General features: G+C 42.8%; 1 protein-coding gene across 20 annotated transcripts in view; it reads right to left on the minus strand.

The window, feature by feature from the left end:
• Positions 1-15,693, minus strand: part of NRXN3 (neurexin 3) — a 979,419-nt gene that overhangs the window by 728,701 nt on the left and 235,025 nt on the right. For all 20 annotated transcript variants that reach the window (XR_014693677.1, XR_014693678.1, XR_014693679.1 and 17 more), the window contains exon 5: positions 596-897. Coding sequence is in view for 17 of the 20 variants with exons in the window: in XM_084521425.1 (XP_084377551.1) it covers positions 596-897 (302 nt within the window). In the remaining 3 variants the exon portion in view is untranslated. The remainder of the gene's footprint in view (positions 1-595; positions 898-15,693) is intronic.

Below are 15,693 nucleotides of genomic sequence, written 5' to 3' on the forward strand. Positions count from 1 at the left end.
GAAGACTCAGAAAGACTCCGGCCAATTAATTCAAAAACTATAAAGGTAAAATAATTACACACATACCCACCAGCCTGCATACCTGCACACTTGCATGCACACACAAAAGAAAAAAAGTAAAAGAAAAATAATTCCAGAATTAGAATTATGACATCATGGCAATGGCTAGACAAATTAACAAAATTTAAAGAAAAAGGAGAGAGGTGTAGAGCATTGGCTGCTGGAAAAGAGATTCCATTCCCACAGTAATTAAATGCAACAAGAATATTACTGATAAGATTGAATCATAATTAAGGAAATAATAAAATAAAAAATGTAGAACAAAGAGAAAAGAAAAAGGGAGATGAAAGTAAAGTTATGGCACAAGATTTTATTAAATCAAACCAAGAAAAACAGAAAATTAATGACGTGGAAGTGAAGATACCACAATGGGGATAAATTCCCACTAATTTTTTTCATTGTCCTTTAGATATTGACATCCAGAGAACAAGAAACTCTAGCAATCCCACCAAACATCCCCATTAGTCCCTCCACTTTGCCCCTGTCCAAATAAAACAGAACATTTTCCCCAGCATTTTCTCCCCATCACCATTACCTGCCGCAAGTTGCGCGTCACCTTAACGTCGTGCCACGCGTTGTCATTGAATTTGCCATTGACAGGCTCCACAATGGCCTCGAAGGCCCCAGACCCCAGGTTAATGACCAGCGAGACTGCGCCGTCTTTCAGGGCCAGGTTGACATAATCAGCAGACTTGCCGGTGTGCAGAATGAGCCCGTTGCGTTGCCACGTCTTGAAGGACAGAGTGATCTCATCGCTGCTGCTCTGGATGGGGTTTTGAGACAGGTCATAGCAAAGGTATTCGGAACCACGGAAAGTGGCCATGTTCTCATCTCGTGCTGGAAAAAAAAAAAAAAAAAAGGAAACAGAAGGACTGTTTAGCAGTTAGCCAAGGAAAGATTGAAGGTAGCTATGAAATTTCTGAGAATTCCCACAGCACTGTTAATGTTCTGTACAGCCATATATCATGACATGCTAATGACTGCACGGCTCCTGTTGCAGTATGGCTATCAAGAGAATTAACAGCAGGGTCCTCAGTACCCATAAATTTCAGTGCTGTTTTCAGTTTCACTGCAGCACTGCTACCGCAGGGACCATGGAGAAGTGTGCAGCAGAGCCTAGAGTAAGTACGTTGAAAGACACTGCTGTAAGACAGCGTACATCTTATCAGGAGAATGATGTAAAATACTGTGATTAACAACATGGCCATCACCTGTTCCAAGAGGAACCAAAGTCCCCCAAATACTGATATTTAGATTCCTCACTGAACTTAACGCTCTGTTCTTAACCTATCTACTAAGCAATCTAAAATGGGCACCAAAATATAATCTTCATAAAATTTCCCTTTTTTTCAACTTAATGAGAAAAGAAAGCCAAAGCATCCTGTAGTTCCTTCTTAGGAAGTATGAGGGAAGTCCATACAAAACACATTTGTCCACAGCTGCAAGAAGCGATATTGTTGGTAAACATGTCCCAGGACTTTGTCCGATCACCATATCCAGAGAATCTTTACTAGGCATGCTTTTAATATAGCAAAAATAAACATGGGCAATTTTTCATAGCATGTGACATCATTTCCTTATTTAAAAAAACAAATAAACAGATTTAATGTAATAATTTAATATGTACTGTAGGGGAAACCACTGAATCCATCTCTTAGCAACCAGAGGCAGCATTTGAACACCCCAAAATCATTTGCGTGAGCTGGAAATCTACCTCCTGCTACCTCGCCTTCCAGGGCTGCTTAGAACCAGCTCCTCCACAATACTGCACTGGTGTGCCCCAAGTCAACCAGGTACCCTTGCCTAGTGGGAGGGATAGAGGACTGTGATGGTAAAGCTTCCAAGACTGTCTGTAGTCCCTTCCTACTCAAGATATCTAGTAGAAAATTGTACATACAATGAAGTCTAAATAGATCTACGGATCTGCCCACTCTGTATTTTGACTCCCAACCACAAAAGCAATTCTGAGCATGAACAACTACTATACGGTACAAGCAGTCAAGCCATCATTGCTTACAATCCATGGCATAAGGCAAGTACTGGTGGTATGGCCATTGACATTAGTAGTGTTTTTTTGCTTCATTTTGTCTCATTTAGTAATCCTAGTATAGATTAGCCACAATTTGTTAGTGCAAGACTGAAGGGAAAATACTTGTCATAGCCTTACTTGAAAAATAACTGCGTGGTGAAATCTGTGCCCTTGCAGCATGAAACAGTACTGACAAAACAGCAGCGTTGCAACAAGAACATATATCATCCTCAAGTGATAGGGCTGTTTTAAGCACACACTTCTGCCATCTCAATTGAGGGTATCACAGAATAAACTCATTAAAAATCTGGGCACTTTGAAAGCGGCAGTAGCGTGTGTTTGTGCTTATGCAAGTGTACTGTGTGTCTATGCAGCCCTGTGAGCAAACAGTAAGACAAATTACTCTACAACAGTACAGGTTGGGAGACACCTGGCTCAACAACAGCTTTAGGGAGAAAGACCTGGGGGTTCTAGAGGACAAGAGGAACACAGGTCAGCTGTGTGCCCTTTCAGCAAAGATGATCAAGCACATCTTGGGCTGGATTAACAGCATGCAACCTGCAGGCCAGGGAGAGCAATTCTTCCTCTCTCAAAGGGACTCGTTAGATCCCATCAGGAGTCCTCTGCCCAGTATGGAGCTCCCCAGTATAAAAACAGCTTCAATATACTGTGGTGCCTTCAGCAAAGAGCTACCACAATGCTTAAGGTGCTGGAGAAGGTGATAGGTGTGGAGAGGCTGGGAGAGCTGGGTTTGTAAAGCTTTAAGGAGAGGGCTCAGGGGAAACCTTGGTGCTCTCTACAACTACTTAACTGGGAGAGCAGAGAGAAGAAAGGGCCACATTCATCTCAGAGGTGCGCAGAAGGAGGTCAAGAGGCAACTCACACAGCTGGAACATGAGAAATTCGGATGCTATATGAAGAAAATGTTTCACCTGGATGATGGCCCAACATTAGGAAAGACCTAGAAAAGCTCTGAAATCTCCATCCTTGAGGACACCAAAAACTTGACTGCACATGCTCCTGAGCTGCTGCTCTAATTGGACTTGCTCTAAACAAGCGGCTGGACTACGTGGCCTTTGCAGGTCTCTTCAGAATTACTAGATTCAGTGGTTCTATTCTAAATATGCTCAACGACCACCAAGGAGTGCATATGCTTGTGTCAATGTACAACCAGCCCAAACACAGGGCTAATATTGATTGCAGTTCTGAAAGTCAGAGCCAAGAGCTTAACAACACTCTCCACAGTGATAATTCCCCTGCCTAGTCACTTCTGATCCATCGGAAGGAAATGTGTTACAATCAAGTTGGATACATGCTCTATACACCTGCAGGTAATTCCGATCAAAGAGCTGGCATCTGAGGGCAGGAGTCAAACACGGTGATTACGACTGAGCCATTTTCCCACAGCCACAGTTCTGCGAGGCACTGAACACACATTTGATGTCTTTGGGGCAGGGGGGCACGGGTGGTTGATTGTTCACTCACTACAAGACATGTTAACAGGGCTCATTTACAGTTGCTCAACCACTTAGACAAAATCTCACTGGTCTACTCAGTACAAAGGAGGAGGCAAGGAGTAGATTAGAAATCTAAGCGGTAATTTAAGGCAACCACTGCAGACTCATCAAGCAGAGAAAATTCAGAGAGAACTCTTACATTCTTACTAGTGGTTTTAATGTAAGGTACTAACAACCTGCCCCTGTGTGCAACTGCGTCACCTGCCTGTTTCTTCCAGTCACCTGTTGCTTACCACCCTCAGAAATGGGATCCCGCACCTGATCCATCTTTGCATCCTTATTTCCTGCAGGTACATCAAAGAGGTGTGGTGGAATGTAACCTACTTCTGCTCCATATATTGTCATAAGTTTCCTTATTCCTCCCCGGGCTGCTCTGGATATTCAAGTTCACGAATGACCACAACTCCCAAATCCCTCTGGGGCCCCCTGACCAAACTTCACTCCTGTCCCCCTCCATAAGTACAACTCCCAAGGTCGAGATACCCTCTAAAACACATTCTCTGAACCACTAACTCCGTAACTGCTGTCTGTGGACCTAAGCACATGGCCACATTAAAGGCTTTAGTGCACAGATTAGGCTCCAAGCTCCAAAGAGCTGGACTGCGTGTTCCTTCAAGCTACAGCACAGCAGCAGCCTGACGCAGCCGTCATGCCCTGGCACATGAAAGGCTTTTATCAAGCACACCCTTTCCATGCTGGCCTGCATGTTAGGATGCTCTGATGTATGCAATGTCTGTGACCAGAAGGCATGTGAGAACCGCCGGAGAGCAAGTAATGGGAAAACAGACACAGGTTCTCTTCACAATGTATTATTTAGAAGAAAAAAGCCCTGAGTGGGCTGCAGATCTCAGAATACCTCTGCGTACTTTCAGGTATGTCCTAGTGCTATCTGTAAGACCAAAGAGTTGTGAGCCATTTGTTAACCAGTGACCTTTGTGATGCACATTTCTGAAGGCTTTTTCCACAGACTTTCCACAAAAAGGAGATCAGATGCTAAGGGCTCAAAGAACTATATCAAATTGCCCTGTAGTGCTTATGGCTTTTATATTCTTTAAACAGTGGTACTGCACCAGAGTTTCTGCAGCACAGCAAGCACCTGAACCGGAATAGCTAAATATAAGACCCAACTCCAAGTCAGCAGAAATCCCTGGTTTATGTTATATGGAACAGTAGAACAACCCCTGGTTTTGCTGTAACATTTTGGGATGTAACATTCTGCATATATAAATGACATTACCTTGAAGCAAAGTTGTTCAACTGTGGTAATACAGCTGTTTCCACTGCATCAAAAATAAAGTTTAGTTAAAACAACATTTAAAGTATGTCTGCAGACTCTTGATTTATACATGATTCTCAAGATTTCATTTTTAACTCTCTTAATATTAGGTAGAAATACAAAAAAAGTTAAAAAAAAAAAACATCTGAAAGTAGGTTACTTGGCAGATGTAAGCAATTAAATCTTCCATTTCACTTGTTAACATTAATCTAACCCTATTATTTATTTTAAAACATATTCATGACTAAATTCTCTGCAACAGCTGGGATTTGCAGACCTCTGAAACATGTATGGAACTCCACATTCAGACTTAACCCTTGACATGTTCAAAGATGCACAGGAAGTGCCAGAGTAGAACTGAAACCCAGGATCTTCAAAATGACGGTCACAGACCTTTTCCTGGAATGAATGGAGTCATCCCTTGGCTTTGAGGAGGAGAACGTGAACCTTTTCTGACCGATCACTAGGCACATGAAGCACTTACCGCTACCACCCCACGGCAAGGCCTGTTTGCCAAGTCTCAGACCTATTCCTGTTCAAATACCCAGATCAGCTGTCGTTATGTACTACAGACTGACAGCAAGAGCAGAAACAAAGGCACAGCCAACAGCTACCTGAGCGAAGCTGCTGGCTCTTCTCATCCCTACAGGAACTCCAGAGTTTGCCATGTCTCAGCTCTCAGGACAGGTACAGGGATCTTCCTGTGCTGCGTATGGCCACATTGCCCACTCAGGAGAGCCAGCGGGTAGCTTTTAGATTCCTTGTTGTTCTGTTGTTGTTTGTTTTAACAAGAAAAGCTGTTGCCATGTGCTCTTGTCAAAACTCTTCTTACAAAGGATGACTCAAATATTCAAAACACGCATCCCTAGAAGCTAGAGAAACCCTGATATTTTGACTCGTATACAGAAGGGAATGCACAGATTTTGACAGATTTACTCACAGCCAACAACAACAACAATCAGTAACAGAAGTAGTGTTTGAGTTCGGGACCGCCTCGCTCTCAGCCTTGGGCTCATTCCACAGGTTCTCACGTATTCATGGAAGAACAGCAAGCTCTCATTTTTCCCAGTACTCTCAGGAAGCCACCCCCACAAACAGTGTGGAGCCTACAGAGTTTTGGAGGATGCCTGAAAATAAATGCGCTCTTAAAGCAGGAAATAAGTCCAAGAAGCACTGATTCTGCCCAAGGGGAGCAAGTTTAATTCTCAACAAAAGCAGCATTTTACATCCCAATTAGGATTTCTGGCCACAGACAACTAGAAGATACTCAGAAAAATATAAAAAGGTAGAGTAACTTCATTGAAGTCTCCTGAAGAAAACTTGAAGCAGTTCTCTTAAAAACAGATGGCAACTGCTTATCTGCTCACCTCCTCTCAAAGCCCACTGTACTGCAGGTGTACTCCAAGGCAGTCCCTGTCTCGCTGGGCTTTGGTTTACAGCCAACATTGGAGCACATCTTTTGTCAGCGAGAACAGCAAACTCCCTGCACTGCTTCAGAATTAATAACCACTCCAGTGTTTGGTGGGATTTACCTTATCTGAGAGGTTTGCTGTGCTCTGCACTGAAAAGCTGGTGCTGTCTGATAATCTAGGGACGGTCTAACACTCCTAAGTGTCAGGCTTCTCTGCCAAAACTGAGCACATTATTGATGGAGGCAGCAGAACAGCTGGTTGCTCCTTTGACCTTCTGTCAAACAGAAGTCAATATGTAGAACAGGACTTACTGGGCCATTTTCTCCCTGCCATTTAATGGTTCTCTGTGACTTGGAAAAATCCCAGAGGTACAAAACTTACCTTATGAAAGACCTGCTTCTAAAGTTGGCCACTGACAACAGAACCGTTACTGTTAAAACACGGCCATCCACCATGGCAGACTAAAAAAATCTTCCAGTTAAACCGACCAGGAATCCAGAACACAAGGAAAAATACCAATGTGCTCAAGTCAACGAAGTCCACACAATAAGAATGTAACACAATGTTTTAAAATACAGCTATGTAGAAGGCCTAAGTATGAAGAATGTGAAGAAGGGAAAGGAAAAAAAAAGGAAAAAAAAAATCTCCTACTGATGGCATTAGTCGTGCTGCTCACAGGATGGGCCTTCCTCACCTGTGGATACACCAGCAGCATCACTGGGGTATTGCAGCAGAGCCATGACACTCAGTGCCTATGAACTTAGGGCACTTGGGCATCAGCTGTGCTTTCAGCAGCGTGGCAGGGAAACTATCTAATTTATTTCTGACCAGATGAACAGGTAAAGATAATGATCCCAGCAAGTACAACTGAACTGGGAGTTTTCAGGGGAGAAATGTGGCAAACTTTCTGTGCTGCTCACGCTACCAGGTACTCCTGCCTTGTCACTATATAGCTGGGTATGGACCTCACTAAACGTCACAGTGTCAGAGTATACATCTTTTCCCCTTTTCTATACTACTACTTATTGTCAACAATAGCCCTGAAGTTTTAAAATTCTAACTGAGCTGGAAGAAATATTTTGACCTGAGTCATAGTGAAGTCAGGACAGAATAAATTCTAGCTACGAACAGTACGAAACAAGGGGAAAATAGACTTAGAAGCTGTTCTAGATGATGAGCTTTGAGAGTTCACAGTATCACCTCCTCGAGGATGGGGTGGAATCCCAGCCTGGGCAAAGCCCCGTGAAATCTGCTAAGAGGCAATTCTGTTCTGGGCAGAAGGGTTGCCCTGGGAGTCACCTATAATATCTACGATCCTCAAATACATCACAGAACAATGAAAGATTTATGCTCTCCGAGTCACTTTCACATGTATCTGATATTCCCTTAGAGGTTAGGGGAGGAGAAACTGTACATCAAATGTCACAAAAAATAAGTCAGTTAGCACCTCTGAAGGACAGAAAAGGTGAACTGTTTCCATCAACCCGCTGAAAGAGCTGTCCAGTGCCTGAATGCTGAAATCCTAATGAAAGCCCTCCCAAGCAAAGCAGCTCATTCACATTATTAAAACAAAGCTGGATTGTTTAATAATAATCAGACTGTTACTTTAAAGAGAGGGTGACAGACTCTGGGAACAGCTAAACAGGAGATTACTGCATCCTCCACTGAATTGTCCAGGGCCTTTTATTGCATTCCTCTTGTCTAGCCTTTGGGCAGGAAAAAATAAAATGCACCCGAATAGTTTTGGTTCTGTTTTTTTCTTTTTCTTTTTTTTTTTTTTTCCTAGACTGATTGTGCTTCACACCACTCAGTCGAATCAGTGACACCACTTATCAAATCCTCTCAGAAGGTCCCGTGCTTGCTATCTCACACTTTTCTGCTCTCAGTAGTCAAAAGCAAATATTTGTTTGGAAAGTATTCCAGAGCATATTTAATTATTCGTGTATATGAAAAATACTGAATCATTCTTTATGTACAAAGCATCCTCTAAGCATCACCCACAGTGATGCTGATATGTGCAAGCTTTGAGTCACGTCATACGCTGCATTTATATTCCAAACTGTAAAGTAAGACCATCTAAGTCATCTGAATGGCATAATGAGATGGTTAAACTGATTGAATTGGTAAAACCTTACTGAAAGAACATCACTTATCACTTCAAGGAAATTATTACGAATAAATTTTCAGAAGAAAAAGAATTTTTGCTGTTTGAAAATGTTGGCTGTAAAATCATAGAATTATGTTAAAACGGAGAAAACTAAGTGCTGAGCTGGAGTGCCACAGCAAAAAGAGTAGTTTCCCAAAGGCTTACTAGGTTTAAACCATACTATATGATGTCTGATTTCCTGAAATAGTGTTATTTATTGTCTCCTCAGTCCCTTCATTCTCACTTATTGTCTCCACATAATTAGGAATTTGGAAGCTGAGAAGAATCACAGGAACAGCATCAGACACTTTGTAGATAAGAGTGAACGGAGGACACCTCTTGTCATGTTTAAGAGATGTGAAGAACAATGTTATCCCAGGAGCCCAATGCAATGGTGAGAGGCACTCACGACCGGGCTCTCTGAGTGCTGATCTCCAATTTTGCACATGCTGTAGCAGCTCTGATTGTACCCAAAAAGCACTTTTATCTCACCAGTAAGAGCAAAGGGAGGATTAACTGACACCAGAGACCGCCAGCTGCCCGGCCTGAGTCACGGCCTCTCCTCCACTATCAGCTGCTTCACACATCACCCTGCAAGTCTAGATGAGAATGCTTGTGAAAAGGTCCACAAACTGAAGCTCAGAAGAGATCAAGGAAACCATGATACAACGAATGCTCATCTTTTTGTCAAACCTGACTAATCTACTATTCCTCTGAACTCTAGAGCTCTGAGTGAAAACAGGAGGAAGAAATGCTTTCTCTGGAGATACTGTACTGCAGCTCCAGAGGCCCGGGTTCAATCTTTGTGTGCTGCTGGCCGTGTCACTGGACGATGCCCTTTGGGTTGGCTCCAACAAAGAGGGGACTCTGGCTCCCTGCATTGCAAAAGCTGCCTAAGATTCCCACAGCCAGCCCCACAAAGTGATTTACCTCTCTTGGCCAGTTTTGCCACTGAGCAGCAGAGACTGAAAGCAAAGAGAAACGACAGTGACGGTATCTTTAACCCAAAGGAAACCCCTAGGCTTTTGATGAAAATGTATAAACAGTTTCCACATATCATGTTCTCATACCTATGGCACAGCTAACAGCCTTTTTAGAAGGACAGCTTTAAGTTTTTGGAGTATGCATCTATTAAAATTATGGTTCAAGTTCACAGCCACCTAAACAAATCTGAATTCACACAACTGAAAAGCTATTTTGCTCAGCAAACATGGAAAACTCTTCTTCACTCAACAGTAAGTTATTTCAAATAAACCTCATCTGATAGGAAAAACAGTATCAGATGTATCACAGGAAACCTCCTAGTTAGTCTACCAAACACGGAGATTATTTAAACCTAGATTCATCAGTAAGATGAGCCTCACAACCCCTACTGACTCTCTAAGTTACCTTTTCTATCTGTTTCTGAAGCGAAGTAGAAGACAGAAGGGTCACAGAAGAATGCAAACCTGGCGTGAATTAGCCACTTGCTAGAGAAATCAGCCATCAGCATCATTTGCTTCAATACCACACAAAATAAATGCAAAAACCTTTCATAAAGCCTTTTAGCTAAAATGTTCTTACAACAGAAGTATTAGTACTACAATAATGGAAATGAATTAATAAGATGGCATATGCCTACAAAAGATTACAGCATATGGTTGGTATCATCATCTTTTTCAGCCATCTTTTAAATTGCCCACCAAAATTGCTCTAAATGACAAACTACAGGTGTAGGAGTCAGGACCTGAGCATTTTATCCCTGACTTTGCCACTGATTTACTGTGCAACCTGAGGCACTTAATTAACCTCAACTGCCTCCATCTGTAGTACAAAGATAACAAAAATATAGGTTAAGTCCTTGAGATCTATGGGAAACAAGTGCTCTGGAAGTTTAATAGAATTTGTCTTCAAAACAAGGAAATTTCCACTGCTGCAAGGAGAAGCTGCGTGTCCATTCGGAGTATTTGCAGTGCACAGAGTGTCCTGGGTATCCCTCTCTTCACGGATTTTCCATTGTCTGCTAAGTGTAGACAGCTCTACTGTTATCAATTTGCATTGCCTGTCATTTGCAAAGCAACAATAAACTTCAATTATCAGGCTAACTGTGGCACTAAGTGCTTAGAGCTGTACACATTGTTTATATTCCGATCAACTGGCCAAAGAAACGAAAAACAATCCTGTGACAAGATCTTGCTTGACCCCAAATGAAATGTAACATTTTTGCTTTGCAATTCCTTAAATGCGTTTCTTCAAAAAATATAAAGTAGAGCTCCATTTCACACTAAAAGCACCAAACACGTTTACTTTTAAATGTGATGCTCAATAAATCAATTTAAAAAAATAATTTTCCTGAAACAATTTGATATATTCACATAAGTTCTCGATTTCTCTTGGTTAAGTACACTTTTTTTCCCCTTTTCATTTCTCTGAACTATTTTGCTCCCCTCCCTCCCAGCTCAAGTACGTGCAAGAAAAGCAAGACATTGCTACTGATTTTGTCAAGAGCTCACACCCCGTGACTATGTGCTGGGCATAAGAACTTCCTTATGTTCCTCACTGCTGAGCATGGGTGAGGACAATTTCTGCTGTGTTTACTTTTTCCTATGATTTTATTTTGTTCTGCATTTCTTCCAGTTTACCCTCTTCCTATGCACCATTCTAAAACATAAGGCTGCAAATCTCTGAATGTAACACCCCAAAAGAAATGTATCCTCACAGCCTGAACATTCGGCAAAATGCAAACTGACTAGAGAGGAGAACATCATAGCACCATGAACACAAAACTCAAGACATAACATATTCACCAGCCTTGCTCTTTGCACAGGTATCACTACAGCAGGGTTGTTGCACAGCCCCTCCACACTCACGTGTACAACACACATGGCAGCACAAGGGCTAGGAGTGTCAAAAGGGTACAGCTGAGCTGTTTACTCACCATCTTTTTACCTCACATATTTTATGGACTAAAAATATAGTTTTGTTACATGGACCATGCTTTTTTTTTTTCTTTTTAATAAAAAAATGGAGTTTTATGCCAACAAGCAACGTTATATTAACCAGCTCAGAGAGCTTTGTTATTCTTCAACAGCAATCCTAGTTTCAATCTGAAGTTTCACACTACTGTTGCTCTTCTAGTTTATTAAAAATAAAAAAGTCAAACTGTCAAACTCTATAAACTTATCCTAATGGTAGGTATTTAGATCTATTTCTTAATGGGTGTAGATGAAAGAATATGAATATTCATCTAACAAAATAGGATGTATGTTTTGCATATTTGTTCATTACCATACTGAAGATAAGGTCTTCCCCAAACTTTCTGACCTTATAAAAGCCATAACATTAGGGAAAGAAATGTTAGGAACCTATAGCCCTCTTCCCTGAAGACAGGCTGAAGGAGTTGGGATTGTTCAGCCTGCAGAAGAGAAGGCTCTGGGGAGACCTTACTACAGCCTTCCTGTACCTAAAGGGAGCTACAGGAAAGCTGGGGAGGGACTCTTGTCAAGGTGTGGAGTGATAGGACAAGGGGGAATGGCTTTAAGCTAAGAAGAGAGGGAACACTAGAACAGGTTGCCCAGAGCAGCTGTGGCTGCCCCATCCCTGGAGGTGCTCAAGGCCAGGTTGCTTTAAGCAACCTGGTCTGGTGGGAGGTGTCCCTGCCCATGGCAGGGAGTTGGGATTAGATGATCTTTATGGTCCCTTCCAACCCAAAGTATTCTGTGATTACCTACACGCAGCAGAATCGGTCCTGCCTGGGAAAGAACACAGGGACAGTTGGTGGAAGCCTTCCAAAACTGACTGCAGGAACAAACAACAAAGGATTGACACAGAGAAAGAAAGATGAGAGGTGCATTCAGGTCTAAACTGGATCCAAGGAGCATGGTGGGAAGAGAAACTCCTGCCTCTGTGGAAGGGCACTATAACAGGAAACTACTGGAAGACCTTAAAGTAAGGTGCTGGAAAGCCAGGAGCTGCCAGGCGTCAGTGCAAGAGGTGTGCACGTGTAGGCACACGCGCTTGCGTTGGCTGCAGCCTTCCAGTAGGCGTCACGCTTGCTGCTGAGCAGGGAGCCCTGTGGGCATCCTTCCAGCACGAAGCGTGAATAGATAAATAGTTAAAGCTAATCACTGTAATAACACGATAATGATCCTCAAAATTATCCTTTTTCAATACCAGCGAGCAGTATTGAAAGCTGTACCCGCAGGAAAGGGGAGATGAGAAGGAAGGTGAAAGCCAAGGTGAGGTGGGAGAAGACGCGGAGCTGGGCAGAGCCGTGCACACGACGGGCACCACGGGGGCTGCGGCACCACCAGCTCCTCAGGGCCTCAGCACCAGCGAGCAGCAGGCATGCCTTGAGCACCAGCATTGCCACACCACCAAAATACACTGCCAAGCATCACCGCTGCACTTCGTTTATGTTCGTCGTGAGAAATCATTAAGAGCGTTTATGGAAGTAGCAGTCTCCAAACCCAATTCGAGGCACAATCGTTCTTCTCAAAACAAAGCCACAGGCAAGGGACTGTTAACAAGCTGGCAGAGCAGCTTTGGCCAGTAATTATTTAGGGGCAAAAATGTGTGCATTTATATGCAAGGAGAAACACATTAGGCTTCTGCTACGTCTACACAGCCAGTAGATGTATATGCAGATAAAAGCAGTATGGCTGCGCTGCACATTTGTCCAGAAAAGCAGAAAAATGCAACTGAACAAATGTGATTATATCTATATATTTACACACACATACAAAGAGGGGATTTACCTTTTTTTACAGCATGAAAGGTAGCATGTATCAGTGGGAAGAGGTTTACAAGACTGAAACACACACAAAACCAGCTCAGAGTAGCCACACATGCACAACAGGGCAGAACGAACACCCTCATACACACATGGTGCACGTATGAGGGCAGGAACCACACCTCCCCACACAGCTTCAGGGAGCCCACACTTGAGCACTCACACACCTGCGTGTATGCAGAAAACAAGCACACCCTGAGCAGGTGTAACTGCAGGAGTGAACGCATGCAACGTCGGGGCACAAGTCCAGCATTCAGCACGCATTCGGGGTGCGTGCAGGGATGGAGGTGGTGGAAGCGCACCGAGCCCCTGCAGCATGTCGGTGGGCGAGAGGAGGCTGTGCCAGGGCATTCAGGCGCATGCTCCAGCTCCATCCTGGGCTTTTTCCCTTCCTGCTTGCCTTTTTTTTTTTTTTCCCTTGCAGCAGAGCAGACTCCATGTCTACAGGGAGGGTGCTTAATGAGTCAAATCCAATCTCTCGAACGCCTTATCAGTTGTGGACAGGCTTGTTTCTGACAGCTGACCTTTCCCACCGCCTGCCACTGAAAAACCCGTACCCCACAACAATTAACACGTGCTGAAAACATAATGCTGGAGGAAGGGAAGGCTAGACCATTGCCGACACCACTACAGGCAGAAGGGAAAGAGCGATGCACATAAAAGTAACAGAGTGCAGCTATACGGGGGTTTGATTCCACCTTATTTTGCCACGCACGCAATTTATTACCTCCCTTACAGCTTGGCTGTAGCAAAGCTGTGCACAAAACCAAGGCTCATGTGAGACAAAAAAAAAAAAAAAGAAAAGGAAAACGAAGAGGACAGAGAACACTTGTGAGGTATTTAATGGTATTAAGCTTATGCACAAAGAAATAAATGTCTATATAAATACATGCAAAGCTGACAGAAACAGCAAGGAGCTTTACAAGAAAATAAAACTACACAGAGCAGAAAGACAAGCACCTCTCTGCCATCCTATACCTCTGCTGTTGTGGGACTGGCTCCTACCAGCACACAGATAATTACATTCATTAGAGGAACCAAACAGCATTCAGCTGAGTTAGGAACCTCAGCAATGATAAAACCTTTCAACAACTCTCCTCTAATGACGGGGAGGCTCATCCCATGAAGCGGGCAGCTCCGGTTCCAAGCAAGCAGGAGATGGCTTCTCCTGGGGCAGGAGCACCTGGACACGAAGTGGATGGCATGGGCAGTGCTCCATAGGAAGGCTCCCAGAAACCCTGCAATGTCCTCGGCTCTGGGTGAGACGAGGACAAACCATTTACTTTGCATTTTCTGAAGTCTTTTCATTAACATGATAGGAAGGCTGTGATAGTTGCATGTCTTTTAAATGCTTGGAGATCAGACCAGCATACCACAAACTTCGAGAACAAACGCTAGGTACACAGAAACGACATACAAATCTGAAAATAAACACAATCTTTTTCATGATAGTCTCCTTTTATGTGCAAAAGACAGCATTGTCCACCATTATCAAATGCTCAGGGTTTTGCTATTACTGCACTGCAGTGACAGCCTGAGACTCTACAAAGCCCATCTGGCCATTTCAGTGGCTCCCTAGATGCACAGAACTGGAGCCAGGTGACACTCAGGAAAGTTCACAGGATAGAAATTTGACAGAAGCTCCACAAAATTCATCTGGACACAGCACCCTATGCATCTAGCCACTTGCAGAAAACATAAGCATACTTCTGAAGATTTTACATGAAGTTGAGCCAAGACTGATAAACAGGAGTGGAGTAAAAGGTACAGAACTCAGAGAGGGGGAGAAGCTCAGCAGCAGGGCAGCAAATGCTCCAGTTTAGCAGTAACTATTTCAGTTTAGCATCTCTATCTGGTAGAGATGCAAATGAACAAAGAAGGCACTACTTAGGCAAAAAGCATCTTGGCTAATTACTACTAGAAACATAGAGTCTTCTCTTCAAACCCCACCAAACCAAAAGAAACTTTGAAAATAAATGTCTCCTTTTTGGTTTGTTTTTGACTTTGTCTTCAACTGAGCCAGGTGTATCAAGATTGAAATTATATCTTGGCTGTTTCTGTTGTGTATGTATATAGATACATGCATAATATACATGGCATATACATTGATACATAAATATTTATTTTAACACATTAAGAAGTCATGCTGTGTATATACTGTAAATCTCTTAGAATAGCTCTCAATTCACCCATTTCATAAACTTCTGAAGTGATCAACACTATTTAGAATAATAATCACAGCTATTAGCTCATTCAGAAGTTGCAGCTCCATATCATCAACGAAGTCTTTCGTCTTGAGATGACTTAGCAGCAAGAATAAGCCCAGATGTTTTTTAGTTCAACCTACTGCAAAGAACAGTCTTATTAAGACCATCTATAGTTTCTGATACTGGATGTCAACTAAAAAAAAAATAATAAAAATCAGAGCTTCTCTTCAGTACTGGAAGCCAAATCCTGCTCCCACTGGCCTTAATAGAAATTT

This window comes from Aythya ferina (assembly GCF_964211825.1).
Source record: "Aythya ferina genome assembly, chromosome: 5".
Classification (NCBI taxonomy): domain Eukaryota; kingdom Metazoa; phylum Chordata; class Aves; order Anseriformes; family Anatidae; genus Aythya; species Aythya ferina.